This window comes from Ornithorhynchus anatinus, chromosome 10 (assembly GCF_004115215.2).
Source record: "Ornithorhynchus anatinus isolate Pmale09 chromosome 10, mOrnAna1.pri.v4, whole genome shotgun sequence".
NCBI lineage: Eukaryota > Metazoa > Chordata > Mammalia > Monotremata > Ornithorhynchidae > Ornithorhynchus > Ornithorhynchus anatinus.
The window spans coordinates 56,804,397-56,814,688 of record NC_041737.1 but is presented as its reverse complement, the minus strand read 5'-3'; the positions used below and the strand labels follow the sequence as shown (position 1 = coordinate 56,814,688).

Below are 10,292 nucleotides of genomic sequence, written 5' to 3'. Positions count from 1 at the left end.
GGCTAGGATGGCAGGATCCGGGGACTCCCCATTCCCCAATCTGTCACGGGTCCCCAGCAGGTTGGTACTTCCTCTCACGTGCTCTCGATTAACCAGACTCCCCCCGGCTCCCAAATAATCCAAATAGCAGATAATCCAACCCCCCGGTTTCGCGGGTAGGCAGGAAGGGAAAGGTCCATCGGGCCCATGGCCGGAGCAGAAACTGTGTTGGTCGGGGCCTGTCCAGGGAGGGAAAGGAGGGAGGGAGGGGCCTGTTGGGTGGGCTCAGGGCCAAACCCCAGCCAGCAAGTTCCCGCTGCCCTCCAGATGACTCCCAAGGTGTGTTTGCCTACAAATCACCAGGGTAGGTGGAGGAGGAGGGCTGGGTTTGGCTCTGGCCCCAACCCACAGATTTTTTGCATTTTTTTTCTCTGCCCCTGTCACCGAGCACAGCTGTGAGGCCTATAAAAGGGGCAGGTGGAGGCTCAGGGAAGCAGAGGGATTACTACTCCCACCATCTCCTCCTCTTCTCCATCGCCGTCCTCCCCAGCCTTTCTCGTCCATCATGACCAGCCGACAGCAGAGCGTGCGCTCGTCCAGCCGGGGCTTCAGCTGCGGGTCAGCCGCGGTGACCTGTGGCCGGCGGTCCGGCTTCAGCGCCGCTTCTTCTGGGGCCGGGTGCCGGGGCTCAGGGGCCGGGGCATTCGGCAGCCGAAGCCTCTTCAACCTCGGTGGGAATAAGAGCATCTCCATCAGCGTGGCTGGGGCCAGGCAGAACGCCGGCGGCTTCGGGGCCGGGGGCTTCGGGGCCGGGGGCTTCGGCGGTGGCATTGGCGGCTTCGGGGTCGGAGGCTTCGGGTCCGGGGCCTTCGGAGGCCAGATCGGCGGGAAGGGGAGCGGCGGCTTCCCCGTGTGCCCGGCCGGGGGCATCCAGGCTGTGACCATCAACCAGAGCCTGTTGGCACCGCTGAACCTGGAGATCGACCCCGAGATCCAGAAGGTGCGGACTGAGGAGCGAGAGCAGATCAAGACCCTCAACAACAAGTTCGCCTCCTTCATCGACAAGGTACGATTTGTTATCCTTTCCTCGCCCATCTGGCCTGATGGGGGGAGAGAAGACACACGGTGACACTCCACACACATCCACCCACACACCCACCCACACACGCACACAAACACACGCTCTGGCCTAGGTGCTGTAGTGAGTCGGAGGAAGGAGGAGACACAACCCTTGTTCTTGAGGGGCTGCTAGTCTGACCAGGAGACAGAGGACACAGACACAGACACAGACACACACACACACACACAGAGCAGTAGAATCAGGGGCAAAATCAATCCCAGGCTCATATGATCGAGGATGTCAATTTCTGATCAGACACATAGTGAACAGGAGACAGATGTGTGAGACAATCTGGGAAGCCTTCCCAGAGGAGGGGCGCTTAGTTCGGTATATTGCACTCAGAGGGTGCTCAGTTAATACTATTACAGCTACTCCATCAAGGGACAAGGCCATGTCTGTGTATTCTCTCCCAGCTCTTAGTATGGTGCTGTGCACACAGTGAGCGCTTAATAGATACTATTACTGTCACTATCACTCTAAGGTGGGTTTTTGGAAGTATTGAAGAGGGTGACCTTTGGTGAAGAGAAGGCAGGATTTTCCAGATGGAGGGGATTGTCCTAGAGCCCTGAGTTGGAGTGGATTTGTCAGCTGAAGTAGGAAGGGCTGGGGATTGGGGGGAGATGAAGGCAGGTAGGTGAGGGGAGATGGGGAGAAGGAAGGGGGTTAGGTGGGGAGAGAGAGGAAGAGACCTGAGAGGTTGACTGGGAACTGGGAACCCCACCAGCTCTGCCCTCACCTCTCAGTGTGACCCTGGGAAAGTCACTTAACCTCTCTGAGCCTGAGCCTGCTTTGAGTTCCTCAGAGGGCCATAGGAGCCTGGGGCTGTGGGCTGGAGAAAGAAGCTCTGGATAGAGCCAGATCCTGGACTGAATTTCCTCTCCAGGGGGCTTACTCCACCTTGGTGTCAGTGTGGACCCCACCTTCAAACTTCCACACCAGGTTGGGAGATACAATGCTGGGGGCTCAGAACACCCCTGTCCCTGTCCCTGCTTTCTTCTCTGTGAGCTCCAGGAGTGGAGGGGGGCAGGCCAGACTTGGGGTGGGGTCTGGGTAGAGCGAATGGCTTGGAGAGACCCGGTTTGGGGTCGGACTCCCTCGGTCTGGTGGGAGTGACTGGCGATGGCTGTGGAGGGCTTTGCCATAGCTGGAAAGATGGTGGGTTACTGGTCCCCCCAGGTTCCGCGGGACTGGTTTGTGCTGACGGCTGGCCCCTCATGTCCACTTCAGGCTGGTCACTCCCTCTCCTGGTCAGGTGGACGGGCCTGGGGGCCTGAGCTCATCGCTTGAGCAACAGCAAGGCCTTGGAGCCACTGCCCCATCGGTCCCACCAGCCAGCCCCACCTGACCCCCCGCCCTCACAGAGAAAAATGTCCGGCAGATTCACAGCTGCAAAGTTTTCTGTTTCCTTGGGACACTGAATCCCTCCCACTGACTCCACCCTCCCTGACAATCAGTGAATCCATCATATCTATCACGCGCTTACTGTGTGCAGTGCACTGTACTGACCCCTTAATTCCTCCACCTCCAGCTCTTCCCTCAGACCACCTGCTCTTTCTCTGAAGATTCTCTTCAGTGGAGGGCTTCAGCAACTCCTCTCAAAGAGCCTGTTTGTTTAGGGGGTCTGGCAGCCTTAGATCTAACCTCAATCCCTTTTGTTACAACCTTCAGGAACCTCTCTTAGAGATCACAGTTTGGTGGTTTTTTGGGAGGAGGCAGCCATAGATCTAACCTCAATCCCTCTGGATGCAATCTTCAGGACCCCTCTTAGAGAGCCCTGTTTTTGGCAGGAGTCAGCTTTATGTCTACCATCCTCAGTCTGTCTTGCTCAAACTTCAGGAACCCCTTCTTAAAGATCTTGGGGTTTTTTTGAGTGGAATCAAGCTGTTTTGGGTTTAACCTCATTCCCACTGGTTTCAATCTTCTGGAACCCTTCTAAGAGATCCTTTTTTGGGGGGAGGGGTGGTGTCAAACCACTATAGATATAACCTCAATCCCTCTTGCTGCAATCTTCAGGAACCCCTCATAGAGATCTCTTGCTGCAATCTTCATTTGAATATTGGTCTCTTTTGCTAGGTAGTAAGATCCTTGAGGACAGAAAGCATGCCTGCTTACCTTATTGTACTTTCTTAACCACTTAAAATAGAATGTTGCACAGAGTAAGCACTCAACAGATTCATTCAGTCATTTTTACTGAGCACTTACTGTGTGCAGAGCACTGTACTAAGCACTTGGGAGGGTACAATACAACAATAATCAGACACATTCCCTGCCCACAACGAGCTTAAGGTCTAGAGGATATAACTGATTGATTGAGAAACTTCTGTTAGAATCCCTCTTGAGGGTTTTAACAGCTTTAAATTTAACCTCAATCCCTCCTGCTAAAATCTAGAAGCAGCATGGCCTAGTGGAAAGAGCACGGGCCTGGAAGTCAGAAGACCTGGGTTCTAATCTCAGCCCCACAATTGCCTGCCCCGTGATCTTGGGCAAGTAACTTCTCAGTGCCTCAGATGCCTCATCTGTAAAATGGGGATCGAATACCTGTTCTCTCTCATACTTCGATTGTGGGCCCCATATGGGACAGGGATGATGTCCTACCTGATTGATTTGAATCTATGCCAGCATTTAGAACAGTACTTGAAACATAATAAGCGTTTAACAAATATAAAAAAAACAAAAAAAATCAGCAATCTAGAGATCCCTTTCAGGGGTCTGGCAGCTATGCAGTTATCCTCAGTCCAACCTCTCCACAATGCCCACCTTTCTTTCTTTTTTTTAAATAGTACTTAAGTGCTTACTATGTGCCAGATACTGTATAAAACCTGGGGTTTATACAGCTAATCAGGTTAGACACAGTCCACGTCCCATCTAGGACTCATAGTCTTAATCCCCATTTTACAGATGAGGCCCAGACAAATGAAGTGACTTGCCCAAGGTCACACAGCAGACAACTGGAAGGGCTGGGATTAGAACCCAGTTCCTCTGACTCCCAGGTCCATGCTCTTTCCTCTAAGCCACATTGCTCCTTGTTGCCTGTGGTGGGTTCACGGGCCCTCAGTGTTTTGTACCAGCATCTGAGGGGTGCGGACTTGAAAATAATAATGGTATCTGTTAAGCGCTTACTGTGTGTGAGGCACTGTACTAAGTGCTAGAGAAACCTTCTCCCCTTCCAGGTGCGGTTCCTGGAGCAGCAGAACAAGGTGCTGGAGACCAAGTGGAACCTGCTGCAGCAGCAGGGGACCACCACAACCAGCAAACACCTAGAGCCGTTCTTCGAAGCCTACATCAGCACCCTGCGGAAACAGCTGGATAATCTGCTCAGTGACAAGGGACGCCTGCAGTCCGAACTGAAGACCATGCAGGACACCGTCGAGGATTTCAAGAGCAAGTGCGTGAGGAGGGAAAACAAACCAACCCGCTCTAGGCCCCCAGTCCTAAGCATGATGCTGTAAATTGTAAATTGGTCTGTGCTGCAAATGCTCAATGACCTCTGAGTGGATTATCCACACTGTGGATTATCTGCACGGGTTTTTAAAATGCTCTCACAACTGCCTTCCCTCTGGTTTCCTTGCATGGTATCACAGTTGCTCTTTCTAGGCTCTGATTCTCAGCTCCTCCTTCTCTGATCCCATTGTTCCTTCTGCCTCCTTGTACTTTGCATTGTATTACGGGGGTTTTGCATCTTCCTCTTTCTCTCTCTTTCTCTCTCCCTCTCTCTCTTTCTCTCCCCGCACAGGGTCGAAGATAATAGAGAGTTGGCTGGAGTTCAATTTTGAAACTTTAGAATTGTAGGTTACAAAGTGTTCTCGAGAGGTCTTCTTGGCTTACACCCTGATGTGGCAGATAATAATAATGATGCCATTTGTAAAGTGCTTACTATGTGTCAAGCACTGTTCTAAGCACTGGGGTAGATATAAGGTAATCAGGTTGTCCCAGGTGGGGGTCACACTTTTAATCCCCATTTTACTGATGAGGTAACTGAGGCACAGAGAAATTAAGTGGCTTGCCCAAGGTCACACAGAAGACAAGTGGCAGAGCTGGGATTAGAACCCATGTCCTCTGACTCCCAAGACCGTGCTCGTGCCCATCTTGGAATGTGTCAAGTAACAGGAGTTGACTGGACTGATTGATTTGGGTGGAAATCCCCCACGCTTTACTTTCTCTGAGCTCTCCGGCCAAGGAGAACTGATTCCCTGTCGGGTGTCTGCACTCCCCACAGGTATGAGGAGGAGATCAACAAGCGCACGACAGCAGAGAATGACTTTGTGGTGCTCAAGAAGGTAAGGAGGGGCTGCCACCCTGAACCCCATGTAGCACCTTGGCTTTCTGCTGGGGATCCAACTATACCACAAAATAAACAACACCATTTGGACCCTGACCCACCTCTTTGCCCATCTGGCCAAAGTGGGTTTTTTGTGGGCCTGGATACCCCAAATCATATACCCCTGGACTAAGCTTATTGTGAGCAGGGAATGTGACTACTGACTCTGTTATATTGTACTCTCCCAAGCACTTGGGAAAGTGCATCCCTCCTGCTGCGACTGTGTTTCATGACTGTAAGCTTATTATGGGCAGGGAATGTCTATTTATTGCATATTGTACTCTCCCAAGTTCTTAGTACAGTGCTCTGCACACAGTAAGAGCTCAATAAATACGCTTGAATGAATGAATGCTGTTTCATCTATCTCGGGGCAGGATGTGGATGCTGCCTACATGATCAAGGTGGAGCTGGAAGCCAAGGTGGACGCTCTCAATGACGAGATCAACTTCCTGAGAGTCCTCTATGAGGCGGTGAGGACCCTTCTCCCTCCCTTCCAACCCTCATCTGGAGGTGTGACCTCCCAAATCTGGGATGGTGTCACCCCAAACTCCCATAACATCCCGGCCCCCAGCTGGGATAGACTGAGATTGAAGGATAGGTTGTTGGTAGCTGTGATCATTGTTGGAATTCTCCCAAGTGCTCCCTATGTGGGACAGGGACTGTGGCCAATTAATCTTGTAGCTACCCTAGCGCTTAGTACAGTGCTTGGTACATACTAAACACTTAACAAATACCATAATTATTATTATTATTGTTTAATGCATTGATTGAATGGTTAATTGATTGGGGCTGACCAGAAGGGAAGGTTCCATGACAGGAGTTGAAGGTTCCATGAGTGGAATTGGCCCATCCCAAATCCATTCCATCCATTCCGACCTACTAAGCCCTCGAGACTGAGCTCGTTGTGGACAGGGAATGTGACTGTTGTATTGTTATATAGTACTCTCCCAAGCACTTAGTACAGTGCTCTGCACACAGTAAGTGCCCGACAAATACAACTGATTGATTGTTGAAAGATCCTTAACAAGGGAAGAGAGTGAAGAAAGGATCCCTCCATCAGTCTAGAGTGGCCCAGAAACCTGTCCAGTTTCAAAGGAATTGGGCAGTCTGGGGAGATCTATAGTTGAGACGGGGGTTAGCGATAGACGAGATGTCAATGTGATGTGCAGGAGCTGGCCCAGATCCAGACCACGGTCGCTGACACGTCGGTGATCCTGTCCATGGACAACAACCGCTGCCTGGACCTGGACAGCATCATCGCTGAGGTCAAGGCCCAATACGAGGAGATCGCCCAGCGCAGCAAGGCCGAGGCCGAGGCCCTGTACCAGACCAAGGTGGGTCACGGGGTAACTCTGCGAGCAGCACATTGATCCACCCCCTAAAGATATCAGATAGGACTGCACCAATCCCCAGAAGTTTTGTCTCACTAGACTGCAAGATTCTTGTGGGTAAGGATTGCATCTAATAATGTTTGTATCCTCCTGAACGCTAGGTACAGTGTTCTGTAGTCTAGACTGTGAGTTGATTAACTGACCTCCCTCTGCACAATCCCCTCTGGGTGGTTGGGAGATATCCTTATTGGGATCATTGGTAGCCCAGAAGTTTACACAGGGACCCGCAGTCCAGGGGAGAGGATTCCGTGGATTCAGTTGGCCTGGAAGGTTAGGTTGCTCACTCTGGAAAGGGCCGGGCTGGTAGCTTCCTGCGAAGCTGGGCTATGCCTGACCTCGGCTCCCCCCATCTCCGGGCCCCCAGTTTCAGGAGCTCCAGTCCAGCGCCGGCAAACACGGTGATGATCTGAAGAGCACCAAGATGGAGATCTCAGAGCTCAACCGCCTGATCCAGAGGCTGAGGGCCGAGATCGAGAATGTGAAGAAGCAGGTGAGAGTCATGTCTTTCCCTCAGAAAACAGCTGGGTCTGGGGAGTGGAGAAAGGAGAGGGTGCATATTTGTATATAAGTTACATGCAATTTGCATATCCACAAATTGGCAGGTGTGATCTGGTATGGTTTTTACTCTTTGTGTGTGTGTGTGTGCGTGTGTAGGGTCACAGAGCCAGGGGAAGGGGCTTGGGGCTACTGACAGCCCTTGGTGGATTTCTCTGGCGTTCCCCATCCTAATCTCTTTGGCCTTTCCCCGTGAAGCCTGGAGGAACAGGGAATCTCCCTACTGTTCAGCTGGGAGATTGCTGGCCCAGAGAGGTCAAGTAATTTGCCTAAGGTCACAGAGCATCAGAGCCACGAACCCAGCTCTGCTGACTCCCTGCCCTGGCGCTCTTCCTGCCCGGCTCCGCCGAGATCCCATCTGGCTGGGGATGGGAGGGCAGCGGGGAGACCGAATCAGACGCTCTTGGGGGAGGATGGGAGGGTGGTCCCTCCCAGTTCCATTGGATTCTGAGTCTTCTCCATCTCGCCGGGCAGTGCGAGACCCTACAGACATCTGTGGCTGATGCGGAGCAGCGGGGCGAGGCGGCCCTGAAGGACGCCCGGACCAAACTGACGGAGCTGGAGGTCGCCCTGCAGAAGGCCAAGGAGGAGCTGGCCCGGCTGCTGCGTGACTACCAGGAGCTGATGAGCGTCAAGCTGGCACTGGACATTGAGATTGCCACCTACCGAAAGCTGCTGGAGGGCGAGGAGTGCAGGTGGGCATGGTGGGTGGGAGGGGGACTGGCTCCTCAACTGTTTATTCGTGGTGGGCTGGGCCAGGCCGGCCCCAAGCTGGGCAGGTAACCTGAAAAATTCATTTATTCAGTCGAATTTATTGAGCGCTTATTGTGTGCAGAGCACTGCATTAAGCTCTTGGAAAATATAATTCAGTAATAAAGACATACAATCCCTGCCCACACCGGGCTTACAGTCTAGAAGACTCCAGCTCCTGTCTCTCACTGTCTCTATGTTACTCTTCCTCACTCTGTCTTTTCTTCCCCCTACTCAAGGATGTCTGGAGAGTTTCAGAGCGCGGTCAGCATATGTAAGTAGCGCCAACTTCTCCATCCTTCTCCCCAGCCCCGCTCTCCACCCTCCACCCCCTCCCCTCCCCTCCTTCCCACGCCTTTCTCCTCCTCCCTCCTCCTCACTTGGTCTCTCAGCTCCACTTGCCCGGCCCTGACCCTTGCCTTGCTCCCCTCCCCTGCAGCGGTGGTCAATGGCGGCTCCAGCTCCAGCGGCGGCCATGGAGGCAGCTTAGGCAGCTTCGGAGGCCTTTGCAGTGGCGGGAACTTCAGCGGCGGGAACTTCAGCGGCGGGAGCGGGTTCGGCGGGGTCTGCTCCTCCAAGGTGGTCTCCTCCAAAAACTGGAGGACCTCCAGCCGATAGGCCCCCTGACCTTGTTCCTCCGCCACGCCCCCTCCCCTCCTGCATCTGGTCCACCCTTCTCGGAGGGGCAGGAAGGATATCCAGTCTTTCCCCAACCCCTCCTCCCGGGCTCGGAGGGCAGAGACTTTCCTTGTTCCCCCATCCATGATGCCTCCACATTCCTCATGCTTGGGTGGGGAGAAAATGTTCTCTGTCCCTCCACACCCGCACCCCCCTCCCCCAATCCTGGTTCAAGGGTCTCAAAGGGGCTTGGTCTCTTCCTCAATAAACCGCATGTGCTGTTCATTCATCCCGACTCACTTCGCTTCCTTCTCAAGGGGCCTCATGGGGGTCATCTGGGGGAGCTCCCTGACAACGGGCCCGATGGCCTCCAGGGATCAGTCAATCCATCAATCATATTTATTGAGCTCTTGCTCTGTGCAGAGCATTATACTAAACTCTTGGGAGAGTACACTATAACAGATGTAATAGTAAAAAGCGCTTAGTATAGTGCTTTGCACACAGTAAGTTCTCAATAAATACGATTGAATGAATGAATGAATGGTACTTGTTAAGTGGCTACTATGTGCTACGGACTGATCTGAACTCTGGGGTAGACACAAGTTAATCAGTCTTTGTTCCACATGGGGCTCACCTTCTTGATCCCCATTTTACAGAAGAGGTAACTGAAGCACGGGGAAGTTAAGTGACTTGCCCAAAGTCACCCAGCGGACAAGTGGTGGAGCTGAGATTAGAATCCAGGTCCTTCTGACTCCCAGACTTGTGCTCTATCCACTAAGCCATGCTGCTTTCCCTATAAGAGAGGTGGTAGACATGTTCCCTGCCCACAAGGAGTTTACAGTCAAGAGGGACTCTACCTCTTCTCCCGGGTCCCACACCCACAGGTGCATTACTCCAGTCCCCATTCCCCCACACTATCAGGAAGTTCTTCCTTAAAGCTGGCTTAAATCCCTGTTCCTGCATTCTAGGTTGGGCTTTGTGGGCGGGGTTCCTTTGCCTGTAGAAAAATCCTCTCAGCCCCAGGACAGATGTGTCTGTGCCCTGAAAACCCGATGTTCCAGGGGGAGGCAGCTTGGCCGGGTGAAAAGAGCCCAGAGCTAGGAGTCAGGAGACCTGGATTCTAATCCTGACTCTACCGTCTGACTGCTGGGGTGACTTTTTCAGAGTTGCGATTTGCATGACAATTGCGTTGTTGGCTCGCTTTTGTCTGGGCGCCCTATCAAGTCTATCAGCCTTAAGGCAAGGGGTTGAATTACTCTCTCACAAGGCACTCGGTGTCTTCCCCTCCCCTTTGGCCAAGTCACTTAACTTCTATGTACCTCAGTTTCCTCACCTGTAAAATGGGGATCCAAAACCTGTTCTCCCTCCCCTTAGACTGTGAGCCCCGTGTGGGACAGGGAGTGGGTCCGATCGGCCTACTTTGTATCTTCTCCAGTGTTTAATACAGTTCTTGGTACATAGTGAGCACTTAAATATCACCAGAGGAGAGGGTGAGCAACAGGGGAGGGAAGGAACATGGGAAGGGCAAGGTGGATTACGCCAGGTGCTATTTGGGCATTTA

General features: G+C 52.6%; 1 protein-coding gene across 1 annotated transcript; it reads left to right on the top strand.

Annotated features, from left to right (window-relative positions):
- The first annotated feature begins 440 nt into the window (after positions 1 to 440).
- KRT4 (keratin 4) lies at positions 441 to 9,020 on the top strand. The gene is made up of 9 exons (XM_029073190.2): positions 441 to 1,045; positions 4,270 to 4,484; positions 5,316 to 5,376; positions 5,792 to 5,887; positions 6,587 to 6,751; positions 7,173 to 7,298; positions 7,838 to 8,058; positions 8,353 to 8,387; positions 8,553 to 9,020. The coding sequence occupies exons 1-9, from the start codon at positions 545 to 547 to the stop codon at positions 8,729 to 8,731; spliced, it is 1,599 nt and encodes a 532-aa protein (XP_028929023.1). The 5' UTR covers positions 441 to 544; the 3' UTR covers positions 8,732 to 9,020.
- The last annotated feature ends 1,272 nt before the right edge of the window (positions 9,021 to 10,292 follow it).

Excerpts from the sequence above, each read along its gene's own strand:
- KRT4 (XM_029073190.2), top strand. The coding sequence starts at position 545 with ATGACCAGCCGACAGCAGAGCGTGCGCTCGTCCAGCCGGGGCTTCAGC. Across the intron at positions 4,485-5,315 it reads GTCGAGGATTTCAAGAGCAA|GTATGAGGAGGAGATCAACA; the intron begins GTGCGTGAGGAG and ends CACTCCCCACAG. Across the intron at positions 5,377-5,791 it reads ACTTTGTGGTGCTCAAGAAG|GATGTGGATGCTGCCTACAT; the intron begins GTAAGGAGGGGC and ends ATCTCGGGGCAG.